This window comes from Phyllobates terribilis, unplaced genomic scaffold (assembly GCF_046119375.1).
Source record: "Phyllobates terribilis strain yellow unplaced genomic scaffold, ASM4611937v1 Scaffold_4__5_contigs__length_816908805, whole genome shotgun sequence".
Lineage (NCBI taxonomy): Eukaryota > Metazoa > Chordata > Amphibia > Anura > Dendrobatidae > Phyllobates > Phyllobates terribilis.
In genome coordinates, this window is record NW_027362764.1 from 299,287,135 (window position 1) to 299,312,976 (window position 25,842).

The 25,842-nt window shown below is 45.3% G+C and overlaps 1 protein-coding gene across 1 annotated transcript in view; it reads left to right on the forward strand.

Moving 5' to 3' along the window:
• PKD1L1 (polycystin 1 like 1, transient receptor potential channel interacting) overlaps nucleotides 1–25,842 on the forward strand; it is an 808,959-nt gene that overhangs the window by 277,430 nt on the left and 505,687 nt on the right. Inside the window, exons 20-24 of the mRNA XM_073676922.1 lie at nucleotides 5,208–5,414; nucleotides 5,583–5,764; nucleotides 17,633–17,854; nucleotides 22,720–22,880; nucleotides 23,272–23,622. Of these exons, the coding sequence (XP_073533023.1) occupies nucleotides 5,208–5,414; nucleotides 5,583–5,764; nucleotides 17,633–17,854; nucleotides 22,720–22,880; nucleotides 23,272–23,622 (1,123 nt within the window). The remainder of the gene's footprint in view (nucleotides 1–5,207; nucleotides 5,415–5,582; nucleotides 5,765–17,632; nucleotides 17,855–22,719; nucleotides 22,881–23,271; nucleotides 23,623–25,842) is intronic.

A 25,842-nucleotide genomic window follows, 5' to 3' on the forward strand; every position in this document is an offset into this window, starting at 1 on the left:
GGAAAGACAGAGCCAGATACTCACACAGTACTTGCAGAGACAACAAGCAGGAGTTAGGTACGAGTTCAGACTCTGCAGAAAAAGGAAGGGAACGGACATAGAGGCAAAACAGGTAAAGGACAGGAGAGAGTTCAGACTGGAACTGAGTGTACGGAGGAGACCGACACTGCAGAGGGATACAGGAGCGGGTCTGGGAATACGGCCCCCAGAGAGGCGGAACGAACAGGCAAGGAGCGTGTTCAGACAGGACAGACCAGACACAGGAGCGGGTCTAGGAAATCGGCCACTAGAAGGCGAGAGGAACAGGCTAGGAGCGTGTTCAGACAGGACAGACAAGAGAACACAGAAAGGAGTCAGTTCAGACACGGGAGCTGATACCGCAAAGCAGGAGACATACAGGACTCAGTTCAGACACGGGAGCTGATACCGCAAAGCAGGAGACATACAGGACTCAGTTCAGACACGGGAACTGATACAAAAAGCAGGAGACAAGAGACGGGACCTGGCACCTTCAGAGTGCAAGCACACACTGAAGGAAACACTATGCTCAGGCAGGGATAGAAGGGAGCTGCTGAGCTATATACCAAGTGACAGACAGCAATAGGCTGAGGACGCACAAGGGGTGTGACCCACAGCAGGTACAAAAGGCAGGAAGTGATCGGGCGCCGCCCTTAAGCAGCAGAAACAGACACAAACAGACAGCATGGAGGGAAGCCAGAGAGACACTCCGGACAGGAGATCAAGTGCGCCCTCTTGCACAGTGGGAGATGGACCACCATGCAAGGACGCCGCCAGGTATGTTACAGTACCTCCCCCCTTACGCCCCCTCTTCTTCAGGCCTGCCAGAATCTTCCGCAGGGAATTCGAGGGCCAGTCGTTCACTGGGTTGGAGGGGGACAGAGACTTAAGGGTAATCTCTGCTTCGAGGTACATCTTGTCAAGCTCACAGGAAGAAATAGACGGGTTATCACGTACATAATGAGGAAAAGTCACTGTCTCTTTGTTATCTGGTGGTATCCCGGAGGATTCAGGAAACAACTGGAGGTCCTCCGCCGGGTCAGAAGAGTGCAGAGGCTCAGAGAAAACAACTGCTTCAGAGTACACTAGGTCGGACTCACTGGAGGAAGCAGGCGAGGTATCGGGTACCGAGTATAGGAAAGTCTCTGTCCATTCACCACCAGGTGGCACCCCAAAGGGTTCTGGAGACAGCTGGCGGTCCTCCGCCTGGTCAGAGGGGTGTAGAGACTCACGGGTAACCTCTGCTTCAGAGTACACTAGGTCGGACTCACTGGAGGAAGCAGGCGAGGTATCGGGTACCGAGTATAGGAAAGTCTCTGTCCATTCACCACCAGGTGGCACCCCGAAGGGTTCTGGAGACAGCTGGCGGTCCTCCGCCTGGTCAGAGGGGTGTAGAGACTCACGGGTAACCTCTGCTTCAGAGTACACTAGGTCGGACTCACTGGACGAAGCAAGCGAGGTATCAGATCCAGGATATAGGAAAGTCTCTGTCCATTCACCACCAGGTGGCACCCCGAAGGATTCTGAACACAACTGTAGGTCCTCCGCCTGGTCGGAGGGGTGTAGAGACTCAGGAGTAACCTCTGCTTCGGAGTACACTAAGTTGGACTCACTGGACGAAGCGAGCGAGGTATCAGGTACAGAGTATAGGAGAGTCTCTGTCCTTTCGCTACCAGGTAGCACCCCGAAGGGTTCAGGAGACAACTGGAGATCCTCCGCCTGGTCGGAGGGGTGTAGAGACTCGGAGGTAACTACCACTTTGGGGTACCCATTGTCAGGCTCACAGGACGAAGCGGACAAAGTATTGAGTACCGGGTGTAGAGAAGTCTCTCTCCATTTGTCATCGAGTGGTATCCCGGAGGGTTCAGGAGGCAACAGGGGATCCTCCGCCAGGTAGTAGAGGTGCACAGACTCTGAGGTAACCACAGCTTTGGAGCATCCTTGGACATGCACACCGGTTAAAGAGAAAGAAGCATCTGATGCCGGGTGCAGGAAGTTCTCCTGTGTGGAGTCTGGATGGGCAGAAGTCTCTTCGGCCAGGAGAACTGGTGCACTACCCACGCACATTACCCATTGGGGTTTCTCCGGGATACAGGGAGATGAAGCTTCAGTAGGGACTCCAAGGCTGGGGTCAGGAGGTCTCAGGGAGGACAGACCCTGGCGTGACGGCTTGCCTCTAAGTCTAGCACGTCTGGACTGCCTCTTGAGGTTGAGAGAAGTATTCCGGAAAGTGTAGTCACCCTGTGAGGATTCTGGGTGGGCAGTAGTCTCATTGGGCTGGAGGACTATTGCGCTACCCACACACATTACCCGTCGGGGCTGCTCCGGGATATTGGGAAGTGAAGCTTCAGCAGGGGCTTCAGAGTTAGGGTCCTCGAAGACCATACGAAAGGCCACCAGGAAGGCCTGCAGGTCAAGGATGACAGGATCCCATGCTTTCCATAGGGGGGTGACCCATTTCAAGGCATCACCCGCTAGGTAGTCAATCATAAAGGCCACTTTAGCCCAATCGGAAGGAAAATAGAGAGGATAGGCCTTAAAGTGTAGCATGCATTGCTCCACAAATGCACGACACTGTCTTGGATCCCCATAGTAACGTGGAGGATCCGCAGGAACGAGGGCTGATAGATCCATCTGGACGGGTGCGTAATTCGCCTGGAACTCAGCTAAAGGGGGAAAAAAAAATTTATTTATTTTATTTTAATGCATGTATTCGCTGGAAAAACTTCTCAAAGAGCGAAGGCCGTGGGGCTCAACGGGAACCATGGCCTGAGCATGCTGTTATGCACACGCCCGGGCTAAGCGGCGTGTGCGTGTGATTGGTAGTGATTCCACTGGACCGTGCCGGAGAGTGAATGCCTGGAGGGGCGTGACTAAGTATTCACCCGATCCGACCAGGGTCGCACGACGGCATACGACGCCAGTGCACCAAGGAGGAACCGAGCAGAGGGACCAGGTGCTACTCCAGGACAGACCCCGGACACGGCTGTTGACCCACACAGGGAAATACAGGAACAGGCTGGTAGGCTGGCACACAGACTGGAGGGTATAGGCAGGCACGACTGGTATGCAGGCAGGCGGGTATGCAGGCAGGGGGGTAAAGGCAAGCACAGCTAGAGTGCAGACAGGGAGGCACTAGCAGGTAGGAACACAGGCGGGATAGGACCCAGTACACACCGGGACTCAGGAAGAATACAGGCAGAGGGTTACAGGCAAGCACAGCTAGAGTGCAGACAAGGCTGAGCAGGGAGGACAGGGCTCTGTTCACACGGAACAGACAGGAAGGGAAAGACAGAGCCAGATACTCACACAGTACTTGCAGAGACAACAAGCAGGAGTTAGCTACGAGTTCAGACTCTGCAGAAAAAGGAAGGGAACGGACATAGAGGCAAAACAGGTAAAGGACAGGAGAGAGTTCAGACTGGAACTGAGTGTACGGAGGAGACCGACACTGCAGAGGGATACAGGAGCGGGTCTGGGAATACGGCCCCCAGAGAGGCGGAACGAACAGGCAAGGAGCGTGTTCAGACAGGACAGACCAGACACAGGAGCGGGTCTAGGAAATCGGCCACTAGAAGGCGAGAGGAACAGGCTAGGAGCGTGTTCAGACAGGACAGACAAGAGAACACAGAAAGGAGTCAGTTCAGACACGGGAGCTGATACCGCAAAGCAGGAGACATACAGGACTCAGTTCAGACACGGGAGCTGATACCGCAAAGCAGGAGACATACAGGACTAAGTTCAGACACGGGAACTGATACAAAAAGCAGGAGACAAGAGACGGGACCTGGCACCTTCAGAGTGCAAGCACACACTGAAGGAAACACTATGCTCAGGCAGGGATAGAAGGGAGCTGCTGAGCTATATACCAAGTGACAGACAGCAATAGGCTGAGGACGCACAAGGGGTGTGACCCACAGCAGGTACAAAAGGCAGGAAGTGATCGGGCGCCGCCCTTAAGCAGCAGAAACAGACACAAACAGACAGCATGGAGGGAAGCCAGAGAGACACTCCGGACAGGAGATCAAGTGCGCCCTCTTGCACAGTGGGAGATGGACCACCATGCAAGGACGCCGCCAGGTATGTTACAGATCAAAGGTATGTGTGGAGAAAAAGGGCCACCAAATTTCAGGAAAATAACATCTCGCCAACTATTAAGCATGGGGGTGGATCAGTCATGCTTTGGGTTTGTGTTGCAGCCGATGGTACAGGGGACATTTCACGGGTAGAGGGAACAATGGATTCAATGAAATTTCAACAAATTCTTGATGCAAACATAACACCATCTGTAAAAAAGCTGAAGTTGAAAAGAGGATGGCTTCTACAAATGGTTAATGATCCTAAACAAACATCAAAATCCACAATAGGCTACCTCAAAAGGTGCAAGCTGACGGTTTTACAATGGCCCTCACTGTCCCCTCTTCTGAACATCAATGAAAATCTGTGGCTAGACCTCAAAATAGCAGTGCATGCAAGATGACCAAGGAATCTCACAGAACTGGAAGGATTTTCCAAGAAAGAATGGATGAAAATCCCTCAAACAAGAATTGAAAGACTCTTGTCTTGCTACAAAAAGCTTTTACAAGCTGTGATACTTTCAAAAGGGTGTGCTACTAGGTACTAACCATGCAGGATGCCCAAACTTTTGCATTGGTCCATTTTCCTTTTTCGTCATTTTTAAAATGTAAAAAGATTAATATATATATATTTTTTGCCTAAAATACAAAGGAAATCTGTTATCTTTAACTTCAGGCCTTTTAGAGATCATTTCATCTTCAACTTGCTTAACTGTTCACAATAACACTAACTTTGACCAGGGGTGCCCAAACTTTTACATGCCACTGTATAAAGAGCACTGCTTGCGCTTAAGTGGGGCACTTCTACTCTTTAGTTTGAGCTATGGAAGTTAAGTGGACCTTTAACAACTACTTATGTATTCAGCAATACATGAGGTAATATACTAGCATATATATAATAATGTAAGCATATTTATCTCTCATCACCGCAACAATATGTACAATGATTTACAACATTAGTTATGATAATTAGTGAATTCGATAGCTTTTGAAAAATTATAATAAATGATAAAGAAAAAACAATTGCATTTTTGCCCTCATATAATCCAAACATTGAATTAATATGCAAAATATGAATACTGTGCTAAATGATTATTTATTATACTGTTTTAGATTAGAAGATATGAAGAACTACATCTCGGAGTGACATTTGAAGCAGCAATACTATGCAATATTTCTCAAGGGCTTAATTACAACTGGTCTTTTGTGAAAATCGATGGCACTGTTATTCCCTTACCACCCCATATTGACAATAAAAAGCAAACAATTACATTGCCAGCATTCTCCCTAAATTATGGAAGCTATACAGCGTTAACGCGGGTATGCACTCTATATAACTACTTAATAGTCCACTAGTGACTTGTTACTTCTTTCTGGCTGACTAAACAAAGCAATGGAGCACTAAGTATATAATGCATAAATAAGAACCTTATTATGCAGACAGGACACATTTTTATCAAGCATACTAATTGCGGTTTACTTTTTCAGGTTCAAATAGTTGGAAATGTGGTGTACAGCAATTATACCGTGCCAGTGGAAGTTCAACCCAGTGATCCAGTGAGCATGATTGCAAATGGGCATCATTTTTTTATCGATAAAATCACTATTAAATATTTCTCGCTAAATGGGACACCATCCTTTGACCCAGATAATCCTGGAGCTCATTTAAGGTAAATAATTAATTTCTATATATGGAAAATGTTTGGACACTTCAGTTTTAATCTCCACATTATGTTTACACATAGCTTTTAATTTCATTTTTATCTCAGTCAAACTTGTCTGAAATGATTTGAGCTTTATTCTCTATACCATAACTATGATTTCATCATCCAGATAAGCCTTTATGTACTGAATTGCAGAAAACATATATCATCTGTAATTAATGCTTTAGTTCTACCCCAAATAGCCGAATAAAAAATATAAAGAATGAAAGATGCAATTGTAGCAAAAAATCAAATAGGTAAATGAACTGAAGCTAAATTTATCCATATCATAATATTTGTACACAAATCCATGTCTTTCCACCAAACTAAGTCATTAGAGGCAAGCCGGTGTTAGGAGAGAGAAAACTGGGCACTTGCTCTGGTCCCACTACCTCAGCCCCTCTACATGAAATGAACAGAGGATGCACAGCATTACCTTCACTTTATGCTGTGCATCCACTGTAGTCCCGAAAAGACATGAGGTCAGAAGCCATAAGGGAGGGGAAGTGATTGGGCTCATAGCACTGCAGTGTGTAGACAGGACAAGAAGAAGCCTTCAGTCTTGTCTGTGTTGTATCCTCCTGCTCTTCATGTAGTTTTACCCCTTCCTGTCCTGGGATCAGAGGGAATGAATATGCACCTGGCAAGTGAGGAGTGACAGGTCTGAAAAGTAGGTTAGTAGGTTAGTTGTACGTATTAGTGTATGTATTGTGGTAGATCGGTTCACTCGGCTGCACATAGAGGTAGACACAGGAACACTGTCTCTTTAAATCTTCCGATGGTTTATTGAATACTGCATAAACCACAGCAATGTTAGCATAACAAACACGGCCTTCCCAGCCTAACAGGAAAAACAAAACATAATGTACGGCACAATCCTTGTTGCCAGGGGTAACTGCCCACATCATGAACAAACAACCCAAGGTTTAGCTTTCCTTCACATGGCAATATAGCTCCATAAATTGTGCCTTCAGACCCACCCCACACCAAATGCTCTAAAAGGCTGTGAATTTATCCTCTGAACTCATCCCTCTTGTGATGATACAGCTTATAATCTTAATCAACCAGATGATTAGGTTTGTTAAGTCAACAGAAATACACTATTTCTTTGAGTTAACTTGTAAATGTATGTGTATTTCAGTGGCTGGTCAAGAAGGACAGACCAGTATTTGTATAACCCTAAATGTTGTCTTCTCTTTGATTCTGAAATAATGATGTTTATTTACAAGAGCCCCTGCAATACCAACTATGTAAATTGATTAGCTCAAACAATGAGACCTGAGACCTGTGAGTAATGCCCTCCCTAACCCCTTGACCTGTGGATGTGTACCTAAAAAGGAGATATGCTTCTGTAGCAGGAGACTTGAAACAGAAATTGGAAAGAGACTTTTCAGGGAGATTCAAGGTTCAGACTCTCTGAGACCATCAGCTTGGTAGCATGGCTTTAACCAACGAGACATAGATTTGGATTCTACATGATTCCGGCCTAAGGGTATATGGCTGTGACTGGAAAGATACAGATCTGCTCCATTGACCATCAGAGAGCCCATGGATACATTTTGGGGAGACCAGGTTGGGACGATGAAGTCACCTGGCCCCATAGATATGTTGTTTGCGGATACCAGGTGGGACCCTCTGATCACCTGGAACCCATGGAGACATTCGGAGAAGCCAGATTGGGACCAGTCGGTCATCTGGCCCCATGGAAACTTTCGGAGAGGCCAGGGTTGGACCCTCGGGTCTCCTGGCCTTGTACCTCAATGGAATGCTAGCTTCCTAAACTTGCAACTACCTTCTCTCTGCGGGGGCCCGCCAGAAGCGGGGGACCACTGGTTGAGGTAGTTGGCCCTGGAAGTCCCAAAGTCGCAGCTGTTCTATCCCAGGTGGGCCGGCGGAAGGATGAGGACTGTGTAATGTTGTATCATCTTTGGTATTAGCTGGGACTGTTCTATGTGTTTATTGTCCATTTGGTGGTTCAATAAAGTATTGCCACACTGTTTTACCCTCACCCTATGTTGTCTGAGTAGTATTACGCCCACGGAAGACCCCGGGTCTCTACAGGTGTTTAACCACCCTAGCACTAAACATAGCTGATTAACCCCTCTCATCACTTTGTGTGCTGGAACATTTTTTCTATGTTTATATTACTGGAGCTAACAATCTCAGTGCTACACATCTTCCCTCTAGTACTTTGCCAGTGACTTTGTCACATATCCCCCCCCCCCCTAAGCTGTAAGTTTTGGCTCCTTCAGTCACCAAACAGGGAAGTTTAAACAGGGCATCTGCGTTAACGTGCAGCTTCCCAGGCCTGTGTTTCTCATAAAAGATGAAAATCTGTAGCCCTGAATTTCAACTCTTGGAACGCCATCTCTGCTTTAAGAGGCAATTTGGCCATTGACTTATTCATGCCATTAAGAAGGTTGGTCAGGGATGTGGCTATCATTGCAAAATTCAGGATACAACGCTGATAGTATCTCACTATTCCCAGAAATGCCCGTACCTGTTCCTTAGAGACCAATTTCGGATAATTTTGGACTGCCTCCCCTTATTCACTTGTGGCTTTACTTTCCTTCTTCCGACGGTGTAGCCCAGGTATTTTCCCTTCTTTTTCCCGATAGCACGCTTCTTTGGTTTGCAGCCCGATTTGGCCTCTGGTATACTGAAAACAACCGTCAGGTATAAAAGAGGCCGTCTTCTTCTTGGCACTTTGAGAGGAAAATTTGCCAGTAACCTTTCCTTAGGTCCAGGGAGGTGGTAGATCTGGTTGACCCTAGCTTCTCTATGAGTTCATTGTCGCGGGGTATCGGATACGCATCAAATTTAGCCCCCTCCTGGCTTTTGGTCCACCTGCACATGTGGTTTCGTTAGGATTCCATGTTCACCAACCTGCATACGTCTTGGCAACTCCGAAAACAGGTCTCAGTTCTGCAGAAGCAGTTCTCGGCACTGTTGTTTCTGGGCTGGTGACAGTGTCTCTGCTATGGTGTCCCCTTTTGGTCTGTCCAGCCAACATGGAGCTTCAGCTTGGTTTCTCTGTAGCCCTGCTTTGATGGATAGTGGCAGAAGAGGATTTTGGAAGGGAGAGGTGTTAGCGGTTGACAGGCAGGTGGGACAGGACTTGAAATACCTTAGGATTTCACGGTAATATCTGGGCCAATAGTACCTCTCATAACCCGTTCTTGAGTTTTGTCTGTCCCCAGATGGCCACCCAAGACATTTGAATGCACCCTGTCCAACACCCTTTGTCTATAGGGTTCTGGTACGAACAATTGCTCCACAATCTTCTCCCTCACCTTAGTAACCCGGTACAATAAGTCCCCACTCAACATGAAATAGGGAAACCTGGTGTCAGCCCCCAACTTCTGTGCTATGCCATTCATGACGTTAACCTTATTGAATGCTTCTTTTACAGAGAGATCCCTAAGTTGGGTGAACCCCAAATTTTCTCTGGTCACCCCTATCCCAGGAATGTCTGCCTCATATGAGGATACTATCTTCTCCTCTTCACCCACTACACAGAAGGGAAACTCGTCAGGCTCTGGGGTTGGTGAGACTTTTTTTTAGGGCCAACCCGTTTCTTACCCGAGCAATCAAGGTCTCCGGCCCTCCCCCACAAGTCCTAAAACAACACAAAGACCTGACCTAGGATAATTGGGTAAAATAAATCCTGGACCACGCCAACCTCATGGTACCTCGGGTAGTCTCAATGACCACTCGGGCCACCGGATAGTCTCTAGCATCCCCGTAAATGCACCAGATGCCAGCCTTGGCATGACTTCTGCCGCCCCCTTGGACTCTGGATGCCCCACCCCATTTTTAACCTCCGCCCCCCAGTATGAAATGGGTTGCCTCCCCATGGACCCGTCGACCCCTGATACCTTTCGACCAGTCTCCCTGGGAAACCCAAGTCTGCATCAGGCTTGGAAGGGAGTGCACAAACCGGTCCATTACAACTCACTCCACCATCTGCACTGGTGTAAAGGACTCCAGCTGTAACCACTTTTGGATGAGGTGCAGTGGATCAAACATTTTGGAGCAAAGAGGTTTGTCATGGTGATATGCCCAGTGATGTATCCGTTGTGTCTTTTGACATTGTCACCCCCAAGCGCGTCAAAATTTCTGTTTTCAATTTTTCATATTCTTTGGCGTCCTGTAAGGCTAAATCATAGTATAAAAAATTTATGGAAGGAGCTAATTCTCATAGAAGAACCCCATGGGACCTTCAGAATTTGAATAGTGTTTGTGTGGAAGAATGGGCCAAAATCACACCTGAGCAATGCATGCGACTAGTTTCTCCATACCGGAGGCGTCTTGAAACTATCACCAACAAAGGCTTTTGTACAAAGTATTAAATAAATTTCAATAAGCATGTTCAATATCTTTTCCCTGTGTCATTTCTCATTATTACACATAACTTAATTTATGGCCATGTCAAGAGCACCTGTAGAAAAATATTTACTTAGAAAACTATTGATGTGTTCAATCAATACTTGTTTCACCCGCTCTATATATATACATATAGTGACTTGCAAAAGTATTCACCCCCCCCCCCCCCCCCCCCTTGGCTTTTTACCTATTTTGTAAAAGCCAAGGGGGATGAAAGCCAAGGTAAGGACAAAGTTGTAGTGAAATACAAGTCAGGGTTGGGTTATAAAAAAATATACCAATCTCTGATGATCCCCCGGAGCACCATCAAATCCATTATCATCAAATATAAAGAACAGTGTACCACAACAAACCTGCCAAGAGAGGGCTGCCTACCAAAACTCTCAGCCCGGGTAAAGAGTGCAGAACAGAGATCAAAAGGTAACCCTGAAGGTGCTGCAGAGTTTCCAAGCAGAGACTGGAGTATCTGTCCATACTACTGCAATAAGCCACCATACACTCCATAGAGGTGGCCTTTAGATTGCTGTTCACCAGAGAAAACCATCTAATTTGAAGAAGTTGGAGCAGTTTTTCCTTGAGGAATGGACAAAGATCCCAGTGGCAAGACTTGTCCAAAACAACTTGCTGCAAAAGGAGGCTTTACAAATTACTTACTTTAGGGGGGTGAATAGTTATGCACACTGAAATTTGCAGTTATTTTGTCCTATTTGTTGTTTGCTTCACAATAAAAACAACAAATGTTCACAGTTGTAGGCATGTTCTTTACATTAACTGATGCAAACCCTCAAAAAACAAGTGAAATTCCAGATTGTGAGTTGGCAAAACAGGAAAAATGCCAAGGGGATGAATACTTTCTCAAGCCACTTGGCACTTGAAAGTATTGGCACCCTTGAAAATGTTGTTCAATGTTTCTATTAGAAAAAATTTTTGAACAGTGAGAGTGATCAGTGAGTGGAACAGGCTTCCATGAGAGGTGGTGAGTTCTCCTCCAATGGAAGTTTTCAAACAAAGGCTGGACAGATATCTGTCTGAGATGGTTTAGTGAATCCTGCATTGAGCAGGGGGTTGGACACGATGACCGTGGAGGTGCCTTCCAACTCTACCTTTCTATGTTAAAATGTTCCAGAAAATGAAGTATTTCTTCCAGAAAATTATTGCAATTGCACATGTTTTGTTATACACATGTTTATGTCCTTTCTGTGTACTGGAACAGAAAAAAAGCCAAATTGGACTTGATTTTAAACAAAACCCGAAAAATGGGCCTGGCAAAATTGTTGGCACATTTCCAAAATTGTGGGTAAACAACTTTGTTTCAAGCATGTGATTCTCATTTAAACTGATCTTTGGCAGGTACCGTATTTTTGGAATTATAAGACTTTTGGAGGAAAGTGGGGGGTGCGTCTTATAGTCCGAATGTACTATACTGTTGCTGTCGATGGTGGGTGGCGTGGGGGGAGTGCCAGCGGCGGAGTAGCGGATCACAGGAGGCAGTAGCCGCCTGCTGCAGTCAGCACTATGCTTGCTACCAAAGAAAATGAATATTCACTGATCGCCATGCTCATGGGTGTGTGGAGCACTGAATATTCATTCTCCTTAATAGCGGGCGCACAGTGTCAGCCCAGCCGCCAACTCCTGTAGCAGCTCGGTGGTCACGTGTGCCCGCTATTAAGGAGAATGAATAGTCACTACTCCCTATGTCCAGAGTCCCAGAGTGGGGAGCAGTGACTATTCCCGCAGCTCATCTCACCATGTGAGAGTGCATGGCAGTGACGTCATGCGCTTCTCTCATGGTGAGATCAGCTGCTGGCAGCAGAACAGGACTCAGCGCTGGAGCAGAGGGATGGACGGTAAGTAGAATCGTTTATTTTTTTGTGTGCAGCGTGATGGGGATAGGGATGCCATGCATACCAGGATGGGGGTGCCATGCATACCAGGATGAGGAGTGCCATGCATACCATGATAAGGGATGAGGGTTACCATGCATACCAGGATGAGGGGTGCCATGCATACCAAGATGAGGGGTGCCATGTATATCAGAATAAGGGGTGAGGGGTGCCATGCATACCAGGATGGGGATGAGGGGTGCAATGCATACCAGGATGGGGGATTGGGTGCCTGCATACCAGGATGGGGATTGGGGTGCTATGCATACCAGGATGGGGATGATTGGTACCATGCATACCAGGGTGAGGATGAGGGGTGCCATGCATACCAGGATGGGGCAACATATAACAGGAAGGGGGGGCCATATGTTCCAAGATGGGGGATATTAGTGCAGAATTGGGAGATATTACCCCTATAACCGAGTCAGCAGCAGACCCCCCTCCCCCATAATAGTCCATCAAGACCCCTTTTTTTTCTTCAATTTTTTTTCCTATTTTCCTCCTCTAAATACGGTAGCAGGTGTGGGCAATTTAAAAATGACACCTGAAACTAGATGAAAAGGGGAGAAGTTGACTCAATGTTTGCATTGGGTGTCTGTGTGTGCCACACTAATCATGGAGAACAGAAAAAGGAAAAGAGGACTGCCTGAGGACTTGAGAACCCAAATTGTTGAAAAATACCAACAACCTCAAAGTTATAAGTCCATCTCCAGAGATCTTGATATTCCTTTGTCCACGGTGCACAATATAATCAAAAAGTTTACAACCCATAGCACTGTAGCTAGTCTCCCTGGACGTGGACGGCAGAGAAAAATTGATGACAGGTTGCAACGCAGGATAGTCTGGATGGTGGCTAAGCAGCCCAAATCAAGTTCCAAAGAAATTCAAGCTGTACTGCAGGCTCAGGGGTCATCAGTGTAAGTGCGAACTATCCATCGACATTTGAATTAAATAAAATGTTATGGCAGGAAACCACTGCTGACACAGAGACATAAAAAAGCTAGACTGCAGTTTGTCAAAATGTACGTGAGTAAGCCAAAATCCTTCTGGGAAATCGTCTTGTGGATAGATGATACCAATATAGAACTTTGTGGTAAAGCACATCATTCTTCTGTTTACCGAAAACGGAATGAGACCTACAAAGAAAAGAACACAGTACCTACCGTCAAATATGGTGGAGGTTCAAAGATGTTTTGGGGTTGTTTTTCTGCCTCTGGCACTGGATTCCTTGACTGTGTGCAAGGCATCATGTGCCTTCCAACAGGACAATGACCCTAAACATACTTCAAGAATCACCCAGAAATGAATGGACAAAAAGCTTTGGTAAGTTGTGAAGTGGCCAGCAATGAGTCCAGATCTAAATCCCATTGAACACCTGTGGATAGATCTTAAAATTGCTGGTGGGAGAATGCACCCTTCAAATATGATAGACCTGGAGCAGTTTTCAAAAGAAGAGTGGTCCAAAGTTCCAGTTGAGAGGTATAAGAAGCTTGGTGATGGTTATAGGAGGCAATTGATTTCAGTTATTTATTCCAAAGAGTGTGCAACCAAATATTAAGTTGAGGGTGCCAACAATTTTGTCCGGCCCATTTTTGGGGTTTAGTGTGAGATTATGTCCAATTTTTCTTTTTTTTCTCTTTTTTTGCGTTGTTCCAGTACACACAATGGAAATAAACGTGTATAACAAAATATGTGTAATTGCAATATTATTTCTTGGAGAAATACTTCATTTTCTGTAACAATTTCAAGGGTGCCAAAACTTTCAGCCATGACTGTATAATTGTAACCTTTTGTATTGAAGAACTGAAATAAATAAAATTTTTGATGATATTCTAATTTAGTGAGAAACACTTGTATTTGTGTGTGTTGTATGTATTAGCGCCGGTCATCTCCCGGTTGCATCGCCGCTGACCTCCGTGCGGCAGATGAGCCGCTAACGGTCGCCATCTTGTTCTGAAATACCGCGTTGCTGATTGGCCGCTGCCGGACCAATCAGCGACGCGGGATTTCCTGGACAGACAGACAGACGGGATAAGCCGATTATATAGTACTAGATGGTGGCCCGATTCTAATGCATCGGGTATTCTAGAATATGTATGCGGCTGACCGGGCGCAATCAGCAAAACGGTGTTTAAATTTGGCGGCAATATCGGTGATTGGTCACGGGTGGCGGCCGCGACCAATCAGCGAACTGTGTTAGTGAGGACCTGAGAGCTTGTTTAAATTTGGCGATAAAATCGACCAATCAGCAGAGCGTTGTTTAAATTTGGCGGCAATGTCGTTGATTGGTCTCGGCTGGCCGGCGGCCGGGACCAATGAGCAGAGCGGTGTTTAAATTTGGCGCCAAAATCGCTGATTGGTAGCGGTCGCTGGCGGCCACGACCAATCAGCACAGCGGTGTTTACATTTGGCGCCAATCTCGCTGATTGGTCGCGGTCGGCCGGCGGCCGCGACCAATCAGCAGAGCAGCGTTTAAATTTGCAGTCTATATCGCTGATTGGTCGCGACCGGCCACCGCGACCAATCAGCAGAGCTGCGTTTAAATGTGCCGCCCATCTCGCTGATTGGTCGCGGCCAGCCACCGTGACCAATGAGCAGAGCGGCGTTTAAATTTGCCGGCTATCTCGCTGATTGGTCGCGGCCGGCCACCGCGACCAATCAGCAGAGCGGCGTTTAAATTTGCCGCCCATCTCGCTGATTAGTCGCGGTCGGCCACCGTGACCAATCAGCAGAGCGGCGTTTAAATTTGCCGGCGATATCGCTGATTGGTCGCGGTGGCCGGCCGCAATTAATCAGCAGAGCGGCATTTAAATTTGCCGGACATCTCGCTGATGGGTCGCGGCCGGCCACCGCGACCAATTAGCAGAGCGGCGTTTAAATTTTCCGTCCTTCTCGCTGATTGGTCGCGGCCGGCCACCGCGACCAATCAGCCGAGCGGCGTTTAAATTTGCCGCCCATCTCGCTGATTGGTCGCGGCCGGCCACCGCGACCAATCAGCACAGCGGTGTTTAAATTTGCCGCCAATCTCGCTGATTGGTCGCGGTGGCCGGCCACGATTAATCAGCAGAGCGGCGTTTAAATTTGCCATCCATCTCGCTCATTGGTCGCGGCCGGCCACCGCGACCAATCAGCAGAGCGGCGTTTAAATTTGCTGGCCATCTCGCTGATTGGTCGCGGTGGCCAGCTGCGACCAATCAGCAGAGCGGCGTTTAAATTTGCCGCCCATCTCGGTGATTGGTCGCGGTAGCCGGCCGCGACCAATCAGCAGAGCGGCGTTTATATTTGCCGCCCATCTCGTTCATTGGTCGCGGCCGGCCACCGCGACCAATCAGCATAGCGTTGTTTAAATTTGGCGCCAATCTCGCAGATTGGACGCGTCTGGCGTCCGCGACCAATCAGCAGAGCGTTGTTTAAATTTGGCGCATTTAGCACAGCAGTGTTTAAATGTGGCGTCAAAATTAGCGATTGGTCACGGCCGCTATTTAAATGTGGCGCCCAAATCAGTGATTGGTCGCGGGCAGCGGCCGCGACCAATCAGCAGAGCGGTGTTTAACTTTAGCGCCAAGATCATTGATTGGTCGCGTGCGGAGAGCGCGACCAATCAGCGAATCGTATTGGTGAGGAGCGGGGAGCGGAATCGTATTAGTGAGGACCGGGGAGCGCCGCTGCCTGTACCGCTACTTCCGCTGCGAGAAGCCGGGACATGAGTGACTGCTCGCAGCAGAAGTATCCCGACCCGCAGCGCCGCTCCCCGGTCCTCCGTTCACACCCTAGCCGCTGATGTCCCCACAGTATCTGCATGGTGTTACAAAGGTCCGGACATTTGTGTTAAAAATCGCTGACTGGTCGCTGGCGCTGCCCGCGACCAATCACCGATTTGGGCGCCAAATTTAAATATCGGCCGCGACCAATCACCGATATTGGCTCCACATTTAAACACCGCTGTGCTGATTGGTCGCCGATGCTGGGCGCGACCAATCACCGATTTTGGCGCCACATTTAAATAGCGTCCGCGACCAATCAGTACAGCGGTGTTAAATTTGGAGCCAAGATCGGTGATTGGTCGCGGACGATATTTAAATTTGGCGCCCAAATCGGTGATTGGTCGCGGGCAGCGCCAGCGACCAATCAGCGATTTTTAACACAAATGTCCGGACCTTTGTAACACCATGCGGATACTGTGGGGACATCAGCGGCTAGAGTGTGAAGGGAGGACCGGGGAGCGGCGCTGCGGGTCGGGATACTTCTGCTGCTAGCGCCCGCTCATGTCCCGGGTTCTCGCAGCGGAACTATCCGCACAGGCAGCGCCGCTGACATCCTTGCGGCTAGGGTGTGAAGGGAGGACCGGGGAGCGGCGCTGACATCCAATCAGTCGCGGCCGCTATTTAAATGTGCCGCACAAATCGGTGATTGGTCGCCGTCTTGGTCCGCGACCAATCACTGATCTTGCTGCCAAAGTTAAACACTACTGTGCTGATTGGTCGCGGACACTGCCCGCGACCAATCACCGATTTGGGCGCCAAATTCAAATATCGGCCACGACCAATCACCGATCTTGGCTCCACATTTAAACACCGCTGTGCTGATTGGTCGCGGCCGATATTTAAATGTGGCGCCCAAATTGGTGATTGGTCGCGGGCAGCGTCCGCGACCAATCAGCGCAGCGGTGTTTAACTTTTGCGCTAAGATCAGTGATTGGTCTTGTCCGAAGACCGCGACCAATCATCGAATCATCTTGGTGAGCAACGGGGAGCGGCGCTGCCTGTGCGGGTACTTCCGCTGCGAGAACCCGGGACATGCGCGGGCGCTCGCAGCAGAAGTATCCCGACCCGCAGCGGTGCTCCCCGGTCCTCTCTTCCGCATGGAGGTCAGCGACGCCTGCGGTCCTTCCGCTGCTACCGGCCGGGAGATGAGCGCCTCGCGCCGGTCATCTCCCGGCTGCATCGCTGCTGAGCTCCGTCCCGCAGATGAGCCGCTAACGGACGCCATCAATCCCGCGGCGCTGATTGGCCGCAGCCGGACCAATGAGCGATGCGGGATTTCCTGGACAGACAGACAGAAAGACAGACAGAGAGACAGACGGGATAAGACGATTATATATATATATATATATAAGTATATATATATATATATATATATATATATATATATATATATATAAAAGATATGTTGAAACAGAACCATTTCACATATACTCACAGTGGGTGCCAGGCCTCCAAGCAACCTGTCCAAATTGCATCTTAATAGAAAAAATATATTGAGGCAGCACTCCAGATAAATTAAATTCTTAGAAAAAAATGGACTTTATTAAGCCCAAATGGCAACGTTTCGGTTCACAGAACCTTTCTCAAGCCATATATATATATATAGATACACACACCACACAGTAGATAGTGTTTATGTGCATATATATATATGTACTTCTGAGTTGGGTCCCACATTGAATTTCACCCAGGGACATCATTCGTCTAAAACCAGCCCTAATGAGAGGTATGACACAAGCCTTATATAATTCTTATCATTTTACTATATGATAATATAATAATAATAATTTTCATGTTTTAAGATTCCATTGGAGCTGTGCCACAGTGTCTACACACGAACATTTATGCTTTAACTCAAGTGTGCCAAACCCCCTCCATAGAATGGATGATATCATCACTTTCCCAACTGCTCTGCTTAATGACAGATGTGATCAGTTTCATTTTACCTTATTTGTGTCTAATGGAGATCGCAAATCGTCAAATGCTGAAACATTTCTATCTATCAGTCACAACACCAACTTTAGGTAAGTAAGGAAGCAATACAAAACATGTGTACTGTATTTTTCATTAATGTTTGTTTGTTTCTCTTGTACCTAGGGTAGATGGGTATACATGGATTTCAGTACTCCGCAGTAGTTTATGTTCATCTGTCATACTGAAGCTCCAGATGCAGGGACTGGGGGAAACTATATTCAGAAGGGTGAAAACTGGCTAAAAGACATGAAACCTGTAGATAAATTCCCAGGGGTGTGGAATTTCCAAAATGGGGTCACTTGAGGGGGGATACTGCTCTACTGGCACTTAGGGACTCTGTTGATGGAGTCCGCAAACTATTGTAGGAAAATCTGTGCTCCAGGAGGCAAATAGAGCTCTGTCCCTTCCGAGTCTCGCGATATGGCTATGCAATGTGGTACAGCAACATGTGGAATATTGCCAAGTTCATCTGAAATTGTAAAGTCAAATGAGGGGTCGCTCATTCTGGTGGTGGGTGCTCTGAAGTAATTAATTGCAAATATAGTACGAAGAGAATCTCCGGCACTCTAATATTGATGCAGAGAATATTTATTTCGAATAACCCCGTATAGGAAAAGTAGGCCAACGTTTCGACCTTTTATGATCTTTGTCAGGGCCTTTACTAGAGATAAACAAAAACATAAAATACAGAGAATAAATCGTACAACATATGAACCACATGTACAGTAAAGACCAAAAGTTTGGACACGCCTTCTCATTTAAAGATTTTTCTGTATTTTCATGACTATGAAAATTGTACATTCACACTGAAGGCATCAAAACTATGAATTAACACATGTGGAATTATATACTTAACAAAAAAGTGTGAAACAACTGAAAATATGTCTTATATTCTAGGTTCTTCAAAGTAGCCATCTTTTGCTTTGATGACTGCTTTGCACACTTTTGGCATTCTCTTGATGAGCTTCAAGAGGTAGTCACCGGAAATGGTTTTCACTTCACAGGTGTGCCCTGTCAGGTTTAATAAGTGGAATTTCTTGCCTTATAAATGGGGTTGGGACCATTAGTTGTGTTGTGCAGAAGTCTGGTGGATACACAGCTGATAGTACTATAGAATAGACTGTTAGAATTTGTATTATGGCAAGAAAAAAGCAGATAAGTAAAGAAAAACAAGTGGCCATCATTACTTTAAGAAATGAAGGTCAGTCAGTCCGAAAAATTGGGAAAACTTTGAAAGTGTCCCCAAGTGCAGTTGCAAAAACTATCAAGCGCTACAAAGAAACTGGCTCACATGAGGACCGCCCCAGGAAAGGAAGACTAAGAGTCACCTCTGCTTCTGAGGATAAGTTTATCCGAGTCACCAGCCTCAGAATTCTCAGGTTAACAGCAGCTCAGATTAGAGACCAGGTCAATGCCACACAGAGTTCTAGCAGCAGACACATCTCTTCAACAACTGTTAAGAGGAGACTTTGTGCAGCAGGCCTTCATGGTAAAATAGCTGCTAGGAAACCACTGCTAAGGACAAGCAACAAGCAGAAGAGACTTGTTTGGGCTAAAGAACACAAGGAATGGACATTAGACCAGTGGAAATCTGTGCTTTGGTCTGATGAGTCCAAATTTGAGATCTTTGGTTCCACCTTGTCTTTGTGCGACGCAGAAAAGGTGAACGGATGGACTCTACATGTCTGGTTCCCACCGTGAAGCATGGAGGAGGAGGTGTGATGGTGTGGGGGTGCTTTGCTGGTGTCACTGTTGGGGATTTATTCAAAATTGAAGGCATACTGAACCAGCATGGCTACCACAGCATCTTGCAGCGGCATGCTATTCCATCCGGTTTGCGTTTAGTTGGTCCGTTATTTATTTTTCAACAGGACAATGACCCCAAACACACCTCCAGGCTGTGTAAGGGCTATTTGACCAAGAAGGAGAGTGATGGGGTGCTACGCCAGATGACGTGGCCTCCACAGTCACCAGACCTGAACCCAATCGAGATGGTTTGGGGTGAGCTGGACCGCAGAGTGAAGGCAAAAGGGCCAACAAGTGCTAAGCATCTCTGGGAACTCCTTCAAGACTGTTGGAAGACCATTTCCAGTGACTACCTCTTGAAGCTCATCAAGAGAATGCCAAGAGTGTGCAAAGCAGTCATCAAAGCAAAAGGTGGCTACTTTGAAGAACCTAGAATATAATATATAATTCCACATGTGTTAATTCATAGTTTTGATGCCTTCAATGTGAATGTACAATTTCCATAGTCAAGAAAATACAGAAAAATCTTTAAATGAGAAGGTGTGTCCAAACTTTTGGTCTGTACTGTATATGATATTTAAATGTAAAGCAAATATCAATACAGAGATATAAGTCAAAATCTATATAGAAAAAAATACTGGGGTAAGAAGCTTGATTAAACCAGCATATAATAGTGGCTGGTAAATATAGCTACATTGACCACGGTGACTAGAGACATGGTAGCAAAGCTAGGTCACTAATGCTCTGTAATAGAAGCGGAGGGTCTCATAAAAATCAGATGTGGCATAGGCAACAACTTATGAATAATATGCAATGTAACATAGTAAAGTAAAAGAAAAAGAGAAACCAAAAATATGGAGGAATCCCCCTATCGATTAGGTATATAAGGATATGGAAACAGGGAAGAACATAGGTAAATGAGGGAGAGGGCCCCAAAGCATAGACATACCTGTAGGTGTGGGGGTGCTTACAGGAGAGAGTAGATGATGCCGTATGATGTGCAGGTCAGAGGTAACCTCTTTACATACCCCATATATGGCGTACCTAGTGTGGAGGATTAGACGGTGTGTGCGCCAGCCGTATGCGGTGACTTCCGGTCATGCGCATGCTGGAATGCAAAGGGAGACATGGAGCGCAGTGGAACGCAGTTGGCTTCCGGTCATGCGCACAATGACCCTTTATTTGACTTTACAGGATAGTAGTATCGGTAGCTGATGCCGTATGATGTGCAGGTCAGAGGTGCCCTCCTTATATACCCCATCTGAAATTGTGTGACAAATTTTAGTGCCATTTTTACCCATTTCCCCATGTGGCAATGTAAAATCTGGGGCTAACACAATTTTTTTGTGTTAAAAATGTAATTATTTTTTCTACACCGCTCAATGGTATAAAATTCTGTGACACACCTCTGGTGTCAATATGAGCACTGCATCCCTTGATGAATTGATTGAGAGGCATAGTTTGTAAAATGGGGTCACATATGGGGGGGTTCTGCTGTTCTGGGACCCCAGGTGCTCTTCCAATGGGACATGGCACCTGCAAACCATAACAGCTAAATCTGAAGTCCAATATGGCGCTCCTTCTCCTCTGAGATTTGCACTGTGCCTCAAAAGAAGTTTTTGACCACTTATAGGGTATTTGCGTGCTCAGGCGAAATTTCATAACAAATTGTACTATTCTTTGTCTCCTATTACCCATTTTGAAAATCACAAACTTGGGGCCAAAGCAACATTTTAGTGGAATAAATGGTAATATTTCATTTACTCAGCCCAACGTTATACAATTCTGTGAATCATCTGAGGGTTAAAAAATACTCACTAGTCCCCTAGATGAATTCTTCTAGAGGTGCAGTTTCAAAAATGGGGTCACTTGGGGGGGTTTCTGCTGGCATGTCAGGGGCTTTTCATTTGTGACATTTCGTCCACAACCTATTCCAGCCAAAATGGCGTCCCTTCCCTTCCGAGCCGTGCCATGCGCCCAAACAATAGTTTTTAATCACATGTGGGGTATCGGAGTACTCAGGATAAACTGCACAACAATTTGTATGGTCCATTTTCTCCTGTTATTGTTGTGAAAATAAAAAATTTGGGGCTAAAACAACATATTTATAGGAAAAATGTGATTCTTTTTACTTTCACGGCTCAACGTTATAAAATTCTGTGAAGCACCTGTGGTTCAATGTGCTCCCCACACATCTAGATGAATTCCTTGAGGGATGTAGTTTCCAACATGAGATCACTTGTGGGGGGGTTTCCACTGTTAAGGCACACCTGGGGCTCTGCAAACATGACATGGCATCGCTATCTATTCCAACCAATTTTGCATTACAAAAGTCAAATGGGACTCCTTCGACCACATATGGGGTATCGGTGTACTCAGGAGAAGTTGCACAACTAATTGTGTGGTCCACTTTCTTCTGTTACCCTTGTGAAAATGCAAAATTTTGGGCTAAAGTAACATTTTGGTGGGCAAAAGTACAATTTTCATTTTTTCGTTCCATATTGATTTAATTCCTGTGAAGCACCTGAGAATAAAAAAACATGAATGTGGTTGGTTTTGAGGACTTTAAGGGGTGTAGGTTTAAAATGGTGTCACTTTTGGGTATTTTCTGTCACAGAGGGCCCTCAAAGTTACTTCAAATCTGATGTGGTCCCTAAAATAAAATTGGTTTTGTAAATTTAGTTGGAAAAATGAGAAATTGCTGATAAACTTTTAACCCTTCTAACTTCATAACAAAAAAATAATGTTTAAAAAATTATGCTGATGTAAAGTAGACATGTGGGAAATATTATTTACTATTAATTTTATGTGATTATAACTTTATGAGCATAAAGTTTGAAAATTGCAAAATTTTCAAAATTTTTACCAAAAGGTTCTATTACTGTTTTTTAACACTTGTAATATAAACGTGATGTGGAACAGAAATTTAACAGAAACTCTACAGCATAGTCATTGTCAGAGGGAACATATTATAGAATTGTTATTCATTTGGTAATCATCTTTTTAGTCACTGAGTTACTACTTTTTATGCATATTTGATGATACATGTGAAATATTCTCCCATATACCCTACTTAGCTGGCACTGCATATTGCAGTGATATATACCATTTTCCTTAAGTAAAGATTCTCATGGAATAGATTGTTATAAAAGTTTTTTTTTTGTTTTAGGACTGTTGAAATGACATGTATTGAATGTAAAGGGCTTTCGATTAACTGGAACCAACAATTTTCAGTGCAGGCTGTTTGTGCAAACTGCAGCAACACAAATGATATATTGTATCAATGGAATCTATACTGGATTAATGCAACAGAAACCAGCACACCTGAAGGTATGATTGATTTTTCAGCCACTAATTGTACCATGCAAAAATTAGCGTAACCTACCAAATGTGATGTGACATAATGATTGCTCATTCTAATAGCATTGTTTTTTAGTTCTCACAACTCAAATTTTTAGAAACAAGGAAAACAGTGTCTTCTAATATGTTTAAATCATACTCATTGAATGTTTGCTAACTAATCAGATATACAAAAGGAATAATGTAAGACATTGTGACGATATTAAGAAAGGAAAAAGACTTGAGAAGAAGAAAGACAAAGAGGAAAGGTTGAAGAAAATATGAGTGTTTATATACCTGTATAGATGTATAATGTAATACACATAAGCTCAAATATAAAGTACTGTGTTGCAATATAATAAAAATGTAACATTTTTTACAGTTCCATTTTGTCGATTAAAAGACAGCATGGGAGCTCCAAGTGCACTTAGTGAAAACCTTCTCCAGAATGGAATTTCTACAAAAGTCCCGACTGCACAGATTACGAGTAAAATTTACCCAACATCACCTTCTTCAGAAAAGCAAGCTATAGAAGATTTGCTTGAAACAAGTAACTTACCAAAAATGAATCATGGTAATACTGAAAGAACGGAATCAGTACATGATTTGTACATGATGGGGTTATCTGAACTACACCCAGATCTTCTAGACGAAGGGTCCACGGGTGGAAGAGGTGTCAAGAATCGTAGATCAACAATGGTTAGGTCAAGTGATTCAGATCAGAATTACAAAGGTAATTTACTAAATTGTTACTTGAAAAGTATACACTGTAGTTATTATTTTTAAGTCATTAATTTCTATGTATATCTTACAGATTTTACAATATATAACATATATTTTATTAAATACATATTTTAAACAGACCTGATGAGGCATATGTACTTACATTGAAATTCTTGTCACATTGGCCGTATAATCCAAATATTAAAAATATCAAAAATTAAGTTAAAACTTTCAAAACCTCATAATGCCTAAGAGATCTACTTAGACCCTTCCCACTTTATGAGGTACAGTAATAACGCATTATGGCATACTCTTACAGCATGCCAATGGTGTGGACTCCGAAGTTGAGTTCATGGTATCTACAGCTGGTGTTAGAGTCTGTAATGGCTAATACCAATTCTGATAATTGAAACCCCTAAACCAGTGTTTTCCTTTATATGTAAAATCCATTATTATTGAAAAAATAAAAAATAAAATAATAAAAAATATATATATATTTGGTATGACCACTTTTATAACAACAGGAGCTAGAAAATTAGCAAGTCATACTGTGCGGAAAATAAGAATTTGATACACTTACTATTTTGCAAGTTTTCCCACCTACAAAGAATGGAGAGATGTGTAATTTTTATCATAGGTAGATTTCACCTGTAAGAGACAGAATCTCAAAAGAAAAAAAAAAACAGAAAATCACATTGTATGATTTTTACATAATTAAACTGCACTTGATTGCATAAAATAAGTGTTTGACCACCTACCGACCAGGAAGAATTCTGGCTCTCACAGACCTGTTAGTTTTTCTTTAAGAAGCACTCCTACTCTGCACTCATTAACTATGAATTGCACCTGTTTTAACTTGTTACCTGTATAAAAGACTTTCCACACACTCAATCAATCACACTCCAAACTCTCCTCCATGGCCAAGACCAAAGAGCTGTCTAAGGACACCAGGGACAATTGTAGACCTGCACAAGGCTGGGATGGGCTACAGGACGATAGGCAAGCAGCTTGGACAGAAGGCAAAAACTGTTGGCACAATTGTTACAAAATGGGAAGAACATAAGATGACTATCTTCCTCTGTCTGGGGCTCCTTGCAAGATGTCACCTCGTGGAGAAAGGATGATTCTAAGAAAGGTCAGGAATCAGCCCAGAACTAAATGGGATGACCTGGTCAGTGACCTGAAGAGAGCTGGGACCACAGTCTCAAACATTACCATTAGTAACACACTACGCCGTCATGGATTAAAATGCTGCAGGGCACGCAAGGTCCCCCTTCTCACGTCAGTATATGTCCAGGCCCTTTTGAAGTTCGCCATTGACCATTTGGATGATCCAGAAGAGGCATGGGGGAAGGTCATGTGGTCAGATGAGACCAAAATAGAACTTTTTTGGTATCAACTCCACTCACTGTGTTTGGAGGAAGAAGGATGAGTACAGCCCTAAGAACACCGTCCCAATCGTGGAGCATGGTGGAGGAAACATCATACTTTGGGGTGCTTTTCTGCAAAGGGAAAAGGACGACTGCACTGTATTGAAGGGAGGATGGATGGGGTCATGTATCACAAGATTTTTGCCAACAACCTCCTTCCCTCAGTAAGAGCATTGAAGATAGGTCATGGCTGGGTCTTCCAGCATGACAGTGACCCGAAACACACAGCCAGGGCAACTAAGGAGTGGCTCCTTAAGAAGCATTTCAAGGTCCTGGAGTGAAACTTGCTCACAGAAAAAAGCAACATTGTGATGAAAGCCGGCCGGTGGGTGCAGCTCTCTGGCGCCCCCTTACCTCTCAGGTCAGTCAAGGTACTGCACCTAGAGAAAGTAGTGCCAGGTAGCTGCAACCCGCGCAGGGAACACGGTAGTGTGTTATCCCTTCAACGTCACTAAACCGTAACGTCACTACACAGCACAACTCGCTAGCGCCCTCTTAGCCTCAGGTCAGTCAAGGAACTGCACCTAGGATAAGCGGTCGCCAGGGAGACTGTCCTGTAACCTACTGGGTATCGGGGCCCTCTGTAGTGAGGGCGGTATATATATCTTCCTTGGCCGCGCCAGGAATATATATATCTGAACCTCCGACCGTCACTACCAGCCTTCCCCAATCCCCAGTTGGTATGCTGCCACCAGTCCCTATTTTAGATATACGCCCAGTCCGTGAATGGGCCTATATCGGGTCAGGAACCAACCCTGGGTAGCGTTTTGGCTTGAGCCGAGCTCACACGGACGTGCGTT